The sequence below is a fragment of the Lagopus leucura genome, unplaced genomic scaffold (assembly GCF_019238085.1).
Source record: "Lagopus leucura isolate 7727_CA_CO unplaced genomic scaffold, USGS_WTPT01 Super-Scaffold_100075, whole genome shotgun sequence".
In the NCBI taxonomy this organism is placed as follows: Eukaryota; Metazoa; Chordata; class Aves; order Galliformes; family Phasianidae; genus Lagopus; species Lagopus leucura.
The window spans coordinates 168,330-182,115 of NW_024962315.1; the positions used below are offsets into that span (position 1 = coordinate 168,330).

Genomic DNA, 13,786 nt, shown 5'->3' on the forward strand with positions numbered 1-13,786 from the left:
CTAGCACACAAATCAATTACTGTGGGACAGCACTCAGCTCTACATATTATTTTTCTCGTATCATCAACCTTCTATCTGAACTCCAAACAACTCCAAGGCCAATGACAAGTGGCTATGGCTGAGCACCCTCACCTGAGATTTCCCAAACCATTTGAAACAAGGACAAGTTTATTGAAAAATCATGTCACATTTATACCTGTCGAAGCTTTCTGGAAATGCTGAGCTTGAGATAGAATCCATTCTTCCTCAAGCAGCTGTCAGTGTAAAGGAAAGAGTATCTAGTCGCCCCTTAAATGCATTACTTTGCAGTATTTGTGTTATTGCTTGTGCCTATAAGCTATACTAGACTCTTCTGTGTTGATCCCAAGGGAGACCAGACTAGTAGTCTGGAAATATTCTAATACCAAACTGCTGTAAACATGAGAGAAGGCCATCCAACAGAGAAAAGCAGCAAGCATGGGAGAACTGAAGATGGGAAAAAGGGAAAATACATGAAAAATGACAAAAATGCTTCATTTTCATGCTTTTCATTTCAGCTTCAGCACATCTGTGTGGGATTAAGATTGGATCCCATCCCAGACCGGTACCACTCAGCTGTTCCAAGCAGAGCTTACTGAGCATCCAGGTGATGCACGGATCTTGTACTGGATTCCTCCAGGGAATAAAATTCAGCTGAAGTGGACCGAAAGCAAAAATCCAGTTGGATTTAGGTGCTTTAAGTAGGACAAGTATGTTATGGACCTATTGATTTTTTCTTGTTGGGCAGAAGACTACCTGATGCGTGGAGACTTTGTGACTATGTTATGTTCTGGAGCGTGTTTCATCTCCTTCAAATGATCAACAGAAAAAACCTTTTAAAATAAAATATCTTTACATGAGTAAGAATTCAAGACAAGATGGGTGTCACTGAATTGTAGATTTATAGAATGATTAAGAAAGATAAAAGACTTAGCAAATGGCTGTGCCTACGTGAACTTCTGGTTGCTTAAGAATTTGGTTAAGATCTCTAGCTATCATACACGTCATTCCATCCCAAACCCCCCAAACCCAAGCTTTCTGAGCTCTCTGAGTCACATAGCATGCTCAGGGCATGAAACAAAGTGGAGTAACTTCTGAGGACCAGAAAGATTACTACTAATAAACTGCACTGACAAGAGAATCATTGAATCACAGAATCATTAAGGTTGGAAAAGACCTCTAAGATCATCAAGTCCTTCCATCAACCCACCTCCACCTTGCCCACTGTTTCCTGTATCCTGGCCTAGGCTTCCTCCATGGGAGCAGTGCCATGATGCTGGGAACCAAGGGCACTGCACATGATTTAAGGGCTGGACATTGCATGAGCTCTCTGGGTAGTCAATGAACCTTCCATGAACCTTACAGCCATTTAGTTTGTCCAATGCTGTATGAATAAAAATGACTGGGTGGCCTCAGAAGTCCAGATATGTAACAATAGTGTACCGACAAGCTTCTGTGGATTAGCAAGTAATTAACTTTAGGAGATCCCCAAGGGTAACCTGTACTGCAGTCCAGCGTAGGGGAACAATCCTGTTACGATAAACCACAAACACCCTGTTATTAGCCAGCCACACCACAGAGTAGTAATTACACTGTAATTAAGTGGTCTGAAGCTATCATGTTATTAAAGGGAAGCTGAGGAATGTTTCTGGAATTAGAAATATTGCTTCATACTGTTTTAGGGTTCAGATGAGTGAGAGATTAAGTAGGAAACAGAAAGGTAGGTTAAAAAAAAGAAGGAAGCGTTCTCCTGATTATCATTCTCATATTGCAATCAGCAGGTACAAAACTGTTGCTGCATGAATGAAGAGAGAAGCTGAAATTCAGGTCTACACCTTCCATTAGTCCCAGAAGAGTGCAAAGTGGGGTGTTCATCCATCTACTCCAAGAGACACCACGTCTGTGTGAGGTGGCGATGTGAGGAGTAAGCTGAGAAACTTACAAAGTAGACAGCGGGGAGAAGACAGCCTGATCCAGACACTGCAACTAGAAACAGTTATGGTTTTCTGGCTGGAAGTGGTCTATGAAATTAACTTCCTCATAAGAATGACTGGAGGGAAGGCTCAGATGTCTGATCTGCAGGAAATATTTCATGATAGCATAGAAATTGTGCTGCTGAGATCGTTACGTGGATCATACCCAGAGACACTGCAGTGCATGGTTAAGAACATACGGTGGTTCTCATCTTGGAAATGCCCATTTTTGTCAGCTATTCTTGGTAGGAATCTGTAATGCCTGTAAGGGAATGTCCTGACACACAGAAAAATGATCAGGAGGTACACTAAACTCTGATGGCTACAGTTAGGCAGCCTAGGAGACACATAAAGCTGGGCACTCAGGATGATCTTCCTATCAGTGCTCACTGCAAGCAGACGCGACAAGATAGTCTGCATCTGCAAGACAATGACTTCTCAGATCAAGCTCTTCTCATGCGTAGTTCCAGATGACTACACTGAGTGCCATGCAGCAAGTGCAGTGTCTTGCTCCTCTTAGGGAGTAGCAGAAAATGCTGCTCTGCACTTCCCAAGCAAGCTAGTGCGAAGACTCCAACTATGAATTAAAATCAAATGGTAAAGAAACCAATATGGAAATATGGGATAAAAGTGGAGAACATGCTAGATTACATCAGATAAGAATATCAGCTCTGTTCTAGGATGTTTACTGGCAGGCTACAGACTTCAGCTTTAATTAGAAAAAACGGAAAATAGAAAATGAAAGTATTTCACTAAATGTGTGAAGGTAGGGCATTTCTCCTATTGATCAGTGACAATGACTTTGGGAAATGAATAAATAGCAACATTAAGATTTAATTTCAGATTCTACAGACAAGAGATTGGCACAGATATTAAACTACATCCCAAATTTTTAAATTATTCCATAAATCTCAGATGGAAAAAATCCAAATGTGAAGACTTAGGAGAAGTGCTGGCATTGACAGTGTTTAACTTTCAGTATCTCTGTGCCTTCAGAAATAAAATAGCTGCCAATGTGTTTTACAAGACCTTTACAACCAGCCAGCACACGGCCTGCTAATTTACTATTAAACATCAGCAAGGTTTCACAAAGGCCTGAAAAGCTTTTGTAGAAGACAAAGCTAAACTAGCCTTGGTCTGATGTACAACAGGCAGATATGAAATTCTGTTGTCAGCACCACTTTAAAAATAAAGCACATTTCTGAAATGAAAGGATGACTTCAGACAAGCTGCTATCTTCTGGAAATTGCTGCAGGATGCAGTTGTGCCTATGAAGCTGGGCCCAGGAGAGCGTGGTCAATTCGGTGAGTCTCCAGAATGCGCTGGAAAGTCTCACATCAGAGACGTCCTGACCTTTCTTGTGGTGTTACTGAACTTTTCACCCACGTAGGCAAGCAGAGATGAAGATCTGCCTGCAAAGGCAAAGACCACAACCCCAGGAGGTCCTCTGGGAGATGAGATTGCAAATTAAGAGAAGTGAAAAAGAAGGGATTCTAAGCAGATCAAAAGGTTCCACTAAGCAAGTGTACTGCCAGGGTGAGAACGCTCCAACATCGCTTGTTTTTTCTTCCAGGGAAGCTGTGTGCTGAAGAACACCAGCAAGAAAGAAGTGGAAAAATATGCGTACCTAATTGCTTAAAAAATGAAACAGGGACAAACAGCAGTATTTTCGTACTGTCCCTAAAGTAATATGGTCCTCTAAAATAAAAGTGAGGACAGAGAGGAGCCATTTTTATAGGTGTCCCATTACAGGGAAATCACAGTTCCATGCAAACCCAGCTACTGTCCAAGGAAAGAATCCCCTTGCATGGAATGCCCACAGGCTTCAGGCTCTGCTCTGGTGTCAGCAGACACTGGACAGTCACATGTGAAAGCAGAATTCTGGTCCCAAGCTCAGAGCTGTTAATCTCAGAATAGATTTTGCAACCACTGAAGTTGCAAAACAGTCCCTGGTTACTAGTGATATGGATTCGCTAAGGCTGTGGTTGAACAGCATGATCAGAAATTTCACTTTCACTAGTGCAAGGACAGCCACACAAAGACACGTGTGATCTCTCATGCAGCTCCTCCTGCACTCAAGGCTCTGGGAGAGACCTCTGACAGCTAAAGCTATGAATTCATGCTCACCACCCTCAGCTCCTCTAAAGGATGGGACTCTCATCTCAATGCCAGCACTGCTGTTAAATTAGCTATATCCACACGCTTGAGTGCCAGCAGGTATATAAAGGTATACCAGAAAGGTAGCCCAGAGCACAGAATTAGATTCTGACCTCTAACAAAGATGTCTGAAAACTCACTGAAAAAATAATGAGGGTCTGGCTTCATTGTTGTTGCAAACAGGAGGGGCATGAAGAAAGAGGGGTCAGAAGAAGAGTTCATGACGTGAACTTGGGCTACTGGTATGGCTGATTCCTCTTCCCCTGCACACTGCAATCCCAGTGGCAGGGTCAGGGAGGATTTCTGGTTTAGGACACATTCTGGAGTTACGGGCTCTCAGCTCTGTAGTTTCATCAGAGATAAACCACAAGCACAAGATCTAACTCCTGAAACTAGCCTGTGGTATGACTTCACAGAACATCTGTATGCGTACACCACATGTACAATGCACTACATTAATTATATCTGAAACTATAACTGTGTGGAGACAGAAATACGCCAAATTTGATGTGAAAAATATCTCAGTAAGATGATTTAGTGACTCAGAATCCATGGAAATAATTCTCTGTGTTCTCATTTACCAGGGCACTCCTCTCTTGTGGAGCAATTGCAGACTGTCACTGTCTGGTTTGTCCACAGCAATTAATTCCTCTTCAGTCAAAATTAAATATTTCTTTAATGTCCCTCGGTTATATTTTATAGCCTCTCTAAGGCTACTCAAAGCCTTACATGATTCTCCAACCCTAATCTGTCAGTTTCATATACGTGGATGGAGGAGAGTGCAGAGACCCATTGAGATCAGTGGAATTTCATGTAAGCATAAGGGGTCTAAGCAGACTTCAGGCAGCATCAGGGCAATTATCTTCTCACGTATGCACCTTTCACCTTTTTTCATCTTAGTGAATGCGCAATTATTCTGACATTCCTCTTCCCTTGTATCTTCTGGTGGGTTTTCTGTGACAAAATCACAGAGTGACAAAGCCATCTGTCATACTGCCATAAACCTGACCTATGATAAACAAGATAAACCTTTTGAGTCTCCTTCTAAGTCTTTGCCCAGGCTTACCAGATGTGTGATACTACGTGTCAGTGTCTGGAACACCTATATCTGTGCTGGTGCAGCTTAGCAGGTCACTGCCCATCCGCTGGTAATCAGCTGTGTGTGCTCAGCCACTGCTCCACACAACAAACGTGTCTGCTTACAGCTCCTAAGGTATGAGTCTTGCTGAAGCAGATCATCAGGGAGACAGCAACCGACACCGGCAGGCTGCGAGAGGTGTCACAGTTGGGTACCACAGCTCTGCTCAGAAATGCCTCCTTGCTGGGCCAGGACAGTGTTGTCTGTTTGCACAATGCATCCATTTGTGCAGATAAGTAGCTGCTCTAGCATAATTCTCTTTTTTTTTTTTTTTTTTCCTGTAGAATCTCCACACATTTCCTGGTATATTTGCATGACAATGCAAGCAAAATGAAATGTACACTCCTTACAAGCAGATAGGAACCAACCACTGAGATTATCATTTGACTTCAGCTGTTGCAAATTCCTACCAAGGGTAAATGCTATTCAGTCAAATAAGGGCTGACTCAGGACAGAGTGGGATGTCTCCAAGATATCCCAATAATACAATTCACAGTGAGTTCCTCTGTACCAATCTATTAGAAAATAGCAATAGTGTGAGCACAACATAGGAAAAAAGACCATCTTGAACATTTTCAAACACTGGGGTACATGCACAGAATGTGTCTGGCAGTGGGCACTTGGTCTTGTGCTTTTAATAGCAACACAGAACTGTCACACACAAGAAAACCAATCTAAATACAACTTTCATCTTTGTAACTACAGTAATTTAGCAGGAATTTCTGATAATCAGGGGAACAGAAACCTTCAAAGCAAACTTCCAAGCAGACAATGAGAACCACTGGACAACGTTTTGTTTTTTTCCTGTGCAAAATCTGACTAAGGGTTCAAACTGGTGAGACAGGAAGCTGCACCCAGAAGGAAGATGCACAATGTCCAGCACGATGCTGCTAAGATGGCAAGCATCTCCTGCTGTAGCCCAAACGCAGCTAAGTGTCCGCCTCATTGTTTAAGAACCGGGTATTAAATGCAGTTTACTTTGCAGAGGCTCTGTCACAGATTTGGGATATACCTACAGAATGTGTGTTATTTAATGTTTAAGTTAAAGAGGCAGGACCCTTCCATCTAGGCCTGAAAACCTAAAACACTCCAAATATATTCAATACAACACCGGAGTAGGTGTCATTACTTACTATTTAAGTATCTGTCAAGTGCTGGCAGTGTTCTCAAAACAACAATCAGGTCAGAGCTCTTTTATTTCCAATGGAAATGACTGAACTTCATTCAAAGCATTTCAAATTTTGACCTGTCAGAACCCATATGGGACGAAGAACAGAGCGAATTAGAGAGCAACAGCAACTTCTACTGCGCCCTAATTATTGTTTGAAGTAGAAAGTAAGGACTCACACAACCCAGACTCAAGTGAAATGCCTTTCCTAATTGGAAGAATGGCAAGTTCAGTGCATTCTTTGCTGCAGTATAGTTGCTACATATATTACCCAACTGTGACCTGAAAGTGAAAACAGCCATAAACACATATGAATCATCTTAGATGATTTTTATCCAAGTTCAGACAGGCAAGCTGGATTGTTAAACTGTTTTTAACTTACTATCCTGTGGTTAAAAAAGATTAGAGGTAAGAAATTGTACATGTGTCAGTTTTAAAGCTGGCACTGTTCCTCTAACATATAAATAAAACTTAAACAAATCTCTCATTCCCATAAAAATCTGGATTCTGCAGGCTGGGGTTAAAATGCATGCTGTTTCCTATCGCTATTAATGTTCTGAAAAAGCACTTTTCTGACATAGAACTCGTGTTCACCCATTTTGTTTTTGCAGCACAGTAGCAATAACACCTAACTGTGTGGGACATCACCTCATGAAGCACCCTACAAATCAGATTCAGCAGGTGAGTGTCCCAATATTGTCTGCAGCTGGGGTCCCTGACACTATGGGATCCAAAGTGGAAAAGAAACCCTTTTGTATCGGGTTAAATATGAAAACAGAATTTTTGGTGAGTCATTGTAAAAAAAAAAAAAAAAAAAACCTTACTTAGATGTTTTATCTGAAAAAAATAAACCAATGGAGGTTTCCACTTTGGAAGTTAATCTGGAACAAAAGGCAGTGTAAAAAATCAAACTGTCCCAAGGGCTTCAAAGCCCATTAATGTCTTGCCTGTATACTCTGTAGAAGAGCTTAATGCAAGCCCTAGCCAACTATTAGTATGTGCTAATGAGACTCCTGCTACTGCCAGTTCAGGACAAGGACTGCAGGATTTCTTAAGGAGAGGTAACAGAGGCAATACTGACAATCAAGGAGATATCATGGAGAGGTCTTTCTTCCTCTGGTTCCCACTAATTAAGGCCTCTTCTGTGGCTTTTTTCAAAAAGCCTCTCTTTAAAACCACCATTTGTTGTGGTCCCAATGGCTAGCACAGAGACAGGGTGTACACAGAGGTCACACTGCTGTAACTGCAGGCTCAGCCCTGAATCACATTTCAGGTCAGACCTTACCCACACAAGGACCCCTCTGGTGCTGGGACACAGTCTGAATATCAATCTGTCAAAAACTATCTGCAGTGAACAAAATGAACAAGCGAGGCATCTCTGGAGACGCAGAGAACATAAGAGCTGAGAACTAGACACTGGGAAGGCTTGTAGGGTACTTACATTCACTGCATACGAAGTTAAGGGATCAGTCACTGCAGTTAGACACCGCCCCACATGCATGGCTGTCCAACCCACAAGGAGAGATGGGAACATCTCTGTGTCCAGGATGGATATGGTTGGAGACGCCTAATCAGCAGATTTTGTCCATATGCTGCATGGCATCACAGGGAGGAAGCCCTGAGACCATGGCAGTGTCCAACATGGTCTTTCGTACTCCAGGCATGCATTCTATGTTCTGCCCTACCTGGGGCCATCCTCTTACAATCTCATTTGAACAGCATTTAATGCTCAGTTTAACTTCTGGAAACAAAAAACACATCCTCAGCACAGGGGAAATTTCAGTACTGCCCTCATTGTGTTTTCTGCAGTTGGTACAGAGAGACTCACACACCCAAACTGCAAGAGTCGTAGGAAAAACACAGATCTCTTGCACTGCACCACAGCCTGTGTCGAGACAGCAGTGCCAGCAGATACAGTTTATCACACAAGACTGTTCTCACACAGCACACAATAACCTCGTGCCTCAGTTGTGTTTTGCATGAAAAGAGCAAGCAACTTTAAATTCAATCAGAAATCATTCTAATAAATGGGAAGACGGCAACAGCCCAGGTTCTCCTCTTGGCAACGATCACAGCTCCTCTTAAGGGTCAAGCAGAGCTGGGAGTGCACAAGACTGGAAGAGGGCTGTTGGAGAACAGAAGAACCTGCTTTAAGGACATGACACAGAGCTACAATAACCAGGGAGAGAGAGAAGTAGAAAGAGACATACTGGAGAAGCTGACCATTGCGAAATGCTGACACCGGTCTCCTGTGAATTCGATCGGACACCTACCGAAAGAAAGAAAACCAGAAAGAAAGAAACAAGATAGCAAAATGACACCCAGACAGAGCAAACTGAGGCCCCTTTCTGATCCCTTTCACAACTCCTATCTGTCTGCTTTCAGCCTGCGCCCTTACCTGCAGCCCTAAGCCCTAGCCCAAAGCTGACACCAAGAGCCATCCCTGACTAGACCACTCTACATCCACGCTGTGCCCAGGAGGTTTTAAGTAGTGTGCTGTGTGTTTGTCTTCAAACATACTTTGCTTAGGATCTGGCATGTACAATCGCAAAGGCAGTTTCTCCAAACATCTCTGTCCGAAGAATCCATTTGGACATCTGGAGGGGAAAAGGGGAGAAATCACAGAACATGTCTGGCACCATTCTTGAGGCTAAGGTCAAAAATAAAAAGTGCATTGTGATGAATGGAAAAAATAAATGCTTCACGCGCGTATTTACTTTCTGCTTTGCTTTAACCAGGCACCTGTAACATTAGCACTGCAGCTTTATTCTAGGCCTGGATCTTCAAGCCACCAGCAAAACCCCTTCTTTCTTTCTCTGCCTGCCTCCTACCTTCTCACCTGCTAGAAGCACCAGATGGTAGGAAGATCGAGATGGATGGGATGCTACTTGCAGCCACTATCTAGACAAGACTGGCAAGGAGCACCACAGAGCGGTGAGCAGCTGCTCAGGCGACAGCAAGCGTTGTGTGGGACAAGCATCTTCGTGTTACTGCCCCTGGAAGGACTCACAGAGTGCTCCAGGGAGAATGGCTGTGTTGCTGTTAGAGAGAAAGCATGTGCAGAATCTCTGTGTTAACAGAGAGAAAGGGACAGAGAAGAAAGCTGAGCCAGAACAGACATCATGCGCTGCCCGGCTGCAAGGCTCTGGCAGGCTATCCCAGTCACCATGAGGAGATGGCCGGGATGTGCCAGCTCACGGGGCTGGAAATTGATGGGAACTCAGCAGTGGGTGGCCAAACACCTCTCTCCCTGGAGCCTATCTCCCTGCCTTACTTCATATCTTTCAGCATGACTTCTTGGACAGTCCCTCTGCGTTTATCCCTACCTTTCTCCATGTCCTGTCCCTACCTGCCTACCGCACCCTTCTGACCAAGCTCTCTGAGCTCCATAGATTTCTTCGTAATACCAAGCATTTTAACAAGCTTTCCAACTTCTTAGAGCAAGCAGCGCTGCGGGCTTTGCGTCTTGTTGTCAGACTTCCCTCAACCTCGACTGTGCTGTGCCCATCCCTCACCAAGGCCTCAGGTCCCAGCTGGACTACAAAGAGCCCAAAATGCTCATCAGAAGCAAGCACCGGAGCCCTGAAGCGGAAGCGATGGCTTAACTCCTCACCTATCCAGTGTGAGGGACAGCAGACAGCCAGAGCAGCCTCAGCACAGAGCCAGGTGAGCGGGCCCGGTGCGCACAGCCGGATGGTGGAGTGAGACGGGCCCAGGTCCCAGTGCAAGTCCCAGCCCTGCAGGCGCGACCCAGTCTGCGCAGGGCACCAATGTCTGCTCCCAGTCTGTGGCACAGCACAGAGAGGAGGAAGCGGTGGTTTCAAACCCTGCGATGTCTAATATGATCAAAGCTTTGCAGTTCAAAAGAGTGTTGGCAGATCAGTTCTGTGCTGTTGCTCAAAGGCTACAGTAGCATTTGTTCTTCTTGCCAGATTTACGTTTAGATGGCATGCCATTGATATGCAACTTCAGCGGCAATAAAGGAAGCCAAGAAGAGAGAGGAACTCCTGTTTCTCTCTACTTAATGGAACACAGGCAGCGTTTTTCAGCAATTATTTATTTCTCATGTGAAGAGAGATAGAATCAGAGAGGGAGAAATGAGGAAAACTGTCATTTTCAGTAGTTCTCCCTCATCGTGAACACACACAGGTAAGAATCATGACATGGAAGGGGGTGTGACAAGCTCTCAGTAAAGGCCCTAGGGCACAAAACCCAACTGTCAGGCCAGCAAGGATGCAGACTTCTCTGAGCTGAGGCTCCCCTCCAAATGCGAGAGGTGAGGGTCAGTGAGGACTTGGAAAGAACTTGTTGGCTGAACTCGAAGAAGTGCCACATGGCTGGTCACAAGGCAGGCCAGAGCAAAAAGATCTCTCAGCTCTGGCACGGTCGTGACTGGTAGAACTCACCTCATGCACAGAGGTCTAACCTCTGCCTGGAGACCTGTACTAACGTTCTTAGGGAAAAGCCTGCGGTGCTTGCTGGTACGCTAGCACATCACTGTTGCAGGTTCCTAAAGTAGCTCATCGAGGACAACCAGCTCCTACTCAGGGTGAATTCTGATGCTTGGGACTTACAGATACACCTCTGAATGCTGCATCATCCAAGGTGTACAAGATATAGCTAACAAAAGGCTATGTGATTTCTCCATCCCATATACTGTCCTTTTCCATTTTGCATCCACAGCTCCAAATCTGTCTTTCCTCTAAGGAACGAATTTCCCAGTTCTCAAAGGTAAGGTGCCCCACATCCAGGGGACGTTTCAGTAGTTGCCCCTCTCAGAAGAAAGTTCTGAAAGGGCCTGCATGACTGAAGTGGCTTTTACAGTTGATTTCATGTTGGTTTTTGTTGCAGGTTTGGTATATGTGCACTGAGCAAAGTTGGGGCATCCTCACTGCTCATAACCCATTTTATTTTCTGTTTGGGTCCTGTGTTAACATATCCACATAACAGCGTGCTGGAATATTTGCATGCTCCAACCTGCTTGAGGGGTGCTTAAGGGCACAGCTCTGCATGAAGCTTCGCTGCGCTCCCTAGACATACAGGGGTTCCTCAGTGTCCATGCTGCTTCTGAAACTGGAGATTTGATTCCTTGGTCAGGCAAATATCTTTGAAGAAAACTACCCTTTTTTTTTTTTTCATTAAGTGTGATTCTTGGATGTTCATCCTGGAGTCCAGGAAAGGTAAGCATAGTGGTAATGTCATTTCAAGTCAGGGTGCCAGCTCCAAGGATTATCATCAAAAGGCCTATTGACTTTCCTTGTGATGAAGAAGAGGAAGCTGGTACTGGGAGTAGAGTGAAGATGCCCTGCTGGCAATCAAAGAGGCAATTTGGTGATGAAGACTCACAAGGACAGCCTGGTGAAGCTGATTTTAGAGAAGCCTTTAAAAGACTGCACTGGAGTTTGAACAAAGCAGGCAAAACAGATGTCACCTTCCCAATCATTTCCTAAGTTTATTCATCATCACTGACACTCAAGAAGTCAATGTGTAGTCTTCAAGACATCCGGTTTAGCTTAGAATGTTCTGGCTATTTGTCTGTGATCTGAGATTCAGTTCATGTGTGTGCCGTGGGCACCCTGGAGGGAGGTCATGAATGAAGCAGGTATCTTACCCAGCCAAGGAAACGGACATTTTGTCAGAAGGGAGCTAAAACTGCCTCAGATGCACATTTGCAAGATTTCAGCCATGGCTAGAACTTGAACGTGACTGAAGTTGCATGCCACTAAGGAAAGACTGAAAATCAATTGAAAAATGGTGGAAGAAAATAAAACTCAGAAAAACAAATTGGTGAGAAGTGAAAAAAACAGAACAGAAATGTGTCAAACAAGCTTTGATGCCATGACAGCTACCATATAGTCCATCCTTAGATCTCAGCCGTCAGCTTAGCGTGGGAGGGGAAAAGAACTTTCTAGATAGAAGGCAATAGATAACAGTCATCTCCCTGTCTAGGACAGCTCAGGCTTTTCATCTTTAGTTGTTAGTGAATCAGCACAGGGAAAAGTGACAGAAAAGTAGCTCTCATAAACACGAACACCTTTTGTCACCTCCCATGCTGTCAAAATGATGTGCTTCCACAGTAATCCCATGCAGAAGGTGTGCATTATGAGACTGCCACAGATGCAGTTCTCTCTCCTCTGGGTCCTGATTTCCCAGATGTAAGCTTGCTGGCAGCATGAGTGACCAGGATAACTTTGAAAGTTATGCACTGCTCATGGTCCCTTGTTTGTCTGATACTCCTAGGCTGGTGAACGTGAAGATTTGTTATTTATTATCACTTCTCCAGCTGTGACACCTAGGAAAGAAATTTCCAGCTTGCACAGCACATGAGTGTCCCACTCTAGACAAGCAGAGCAAATGGAAGGCACCCTTTCTGCATGCAGAATCTTCTGTTTCCTGTATTACAGGTCTGTGGGCAGCTCCTCTTCAGTAGCTAAACTTAAGATCTGAGTGGCACACCTGAAAGTTAAGGCTTCCTAAGACCAGAAGTCATGCAATGGTCTTTTATCACAGCATCCTTCTTCCTACACATCTGACTCTAGCCAGGTGATTTGGGCTGGTTATGCCAGCAGAATGAATGGCGGACCGTGCCTTCAAATAGTATCTTTGGACTCCTTAGTCCACTCCCCAGCCTCGCAGAGGCCCAGCATGCTCCTTCTCTTGAGAAGGGAAGTGGGCAAAGTTGTGCCTGTTTACCTAGAAACAGGGCAGAGCAATGACTATTGTTGATTATTATTATTTAATTATTAATCAAACAAATAATTAAAATAATATTCATGCTGGGAGCACAGCTGTTGACCTAAATCTTGCAAGCGTTGCTCCATTTCCTTTACACCCTCATTTATGCCAAATGTGGTAGCTCTCATAATGCAATCTGTGCTACAAAAAAATAAAGAAGCAGGTGCATCAAAATAACAAGATAAGGAGAAGCTGTAGCAGAAGGACACAATGCACTGATAAAAGGAAATGAAGAAATGTCTCAAGCATGTTGTTTATTTGTGCAAAGGGCAGAAAAAGAAGACAGTTCTGTCATTGTCCCCTGACCAGTCCCAGATATCAGGCTCTTAGAGAGCCACAAAACACTTGGACTCCACAAGACCACTAATGAGTAGAAAAGAAAGCAACCAGAATAAATGCAGAGGCCTTATCCAGAGCATTTATTATCTTATCTAATATATCTTATCTTATCTAATCAAGGCATGTTTGCTGTATACAGAGTCCAAACCACAGGAACATCCACTTCTAGCCTCCGTGAAGACAGTGCAGCGCACTTCCAACCGAGCTGTGGGAGCTCAGTGGGATCAACACTGTTGTCTTCACTGAGCCTTGCTGTTG

The 13,786-nt window shown here is 44.1% G+C and overlaps 1 protein-coding gene across 1 annotated transcript in view; it reads right to left on the bottom strand.

Annotated features, from left to right (window-relative positions):
* The window catches only part of NRG2 (neuregulin 2), a 151,325-nt gene that overhangs the window by 14,862 nt on the left and 122,677 nt on the right, over nucleotides 1–13,786 (bottom strand). Inside the window, exon 5 of the mRNA XM_042887207.1 lies at nucleotides 8,975–9,051. Coding sequence (XP_042743141.1) covers nucleotides 8,975–9,051 — 77 coding nt within the window. The remainder of the gene's footprint in view (nucleotides 1–8,974; nucleotides 9,052–13,786) is intronic.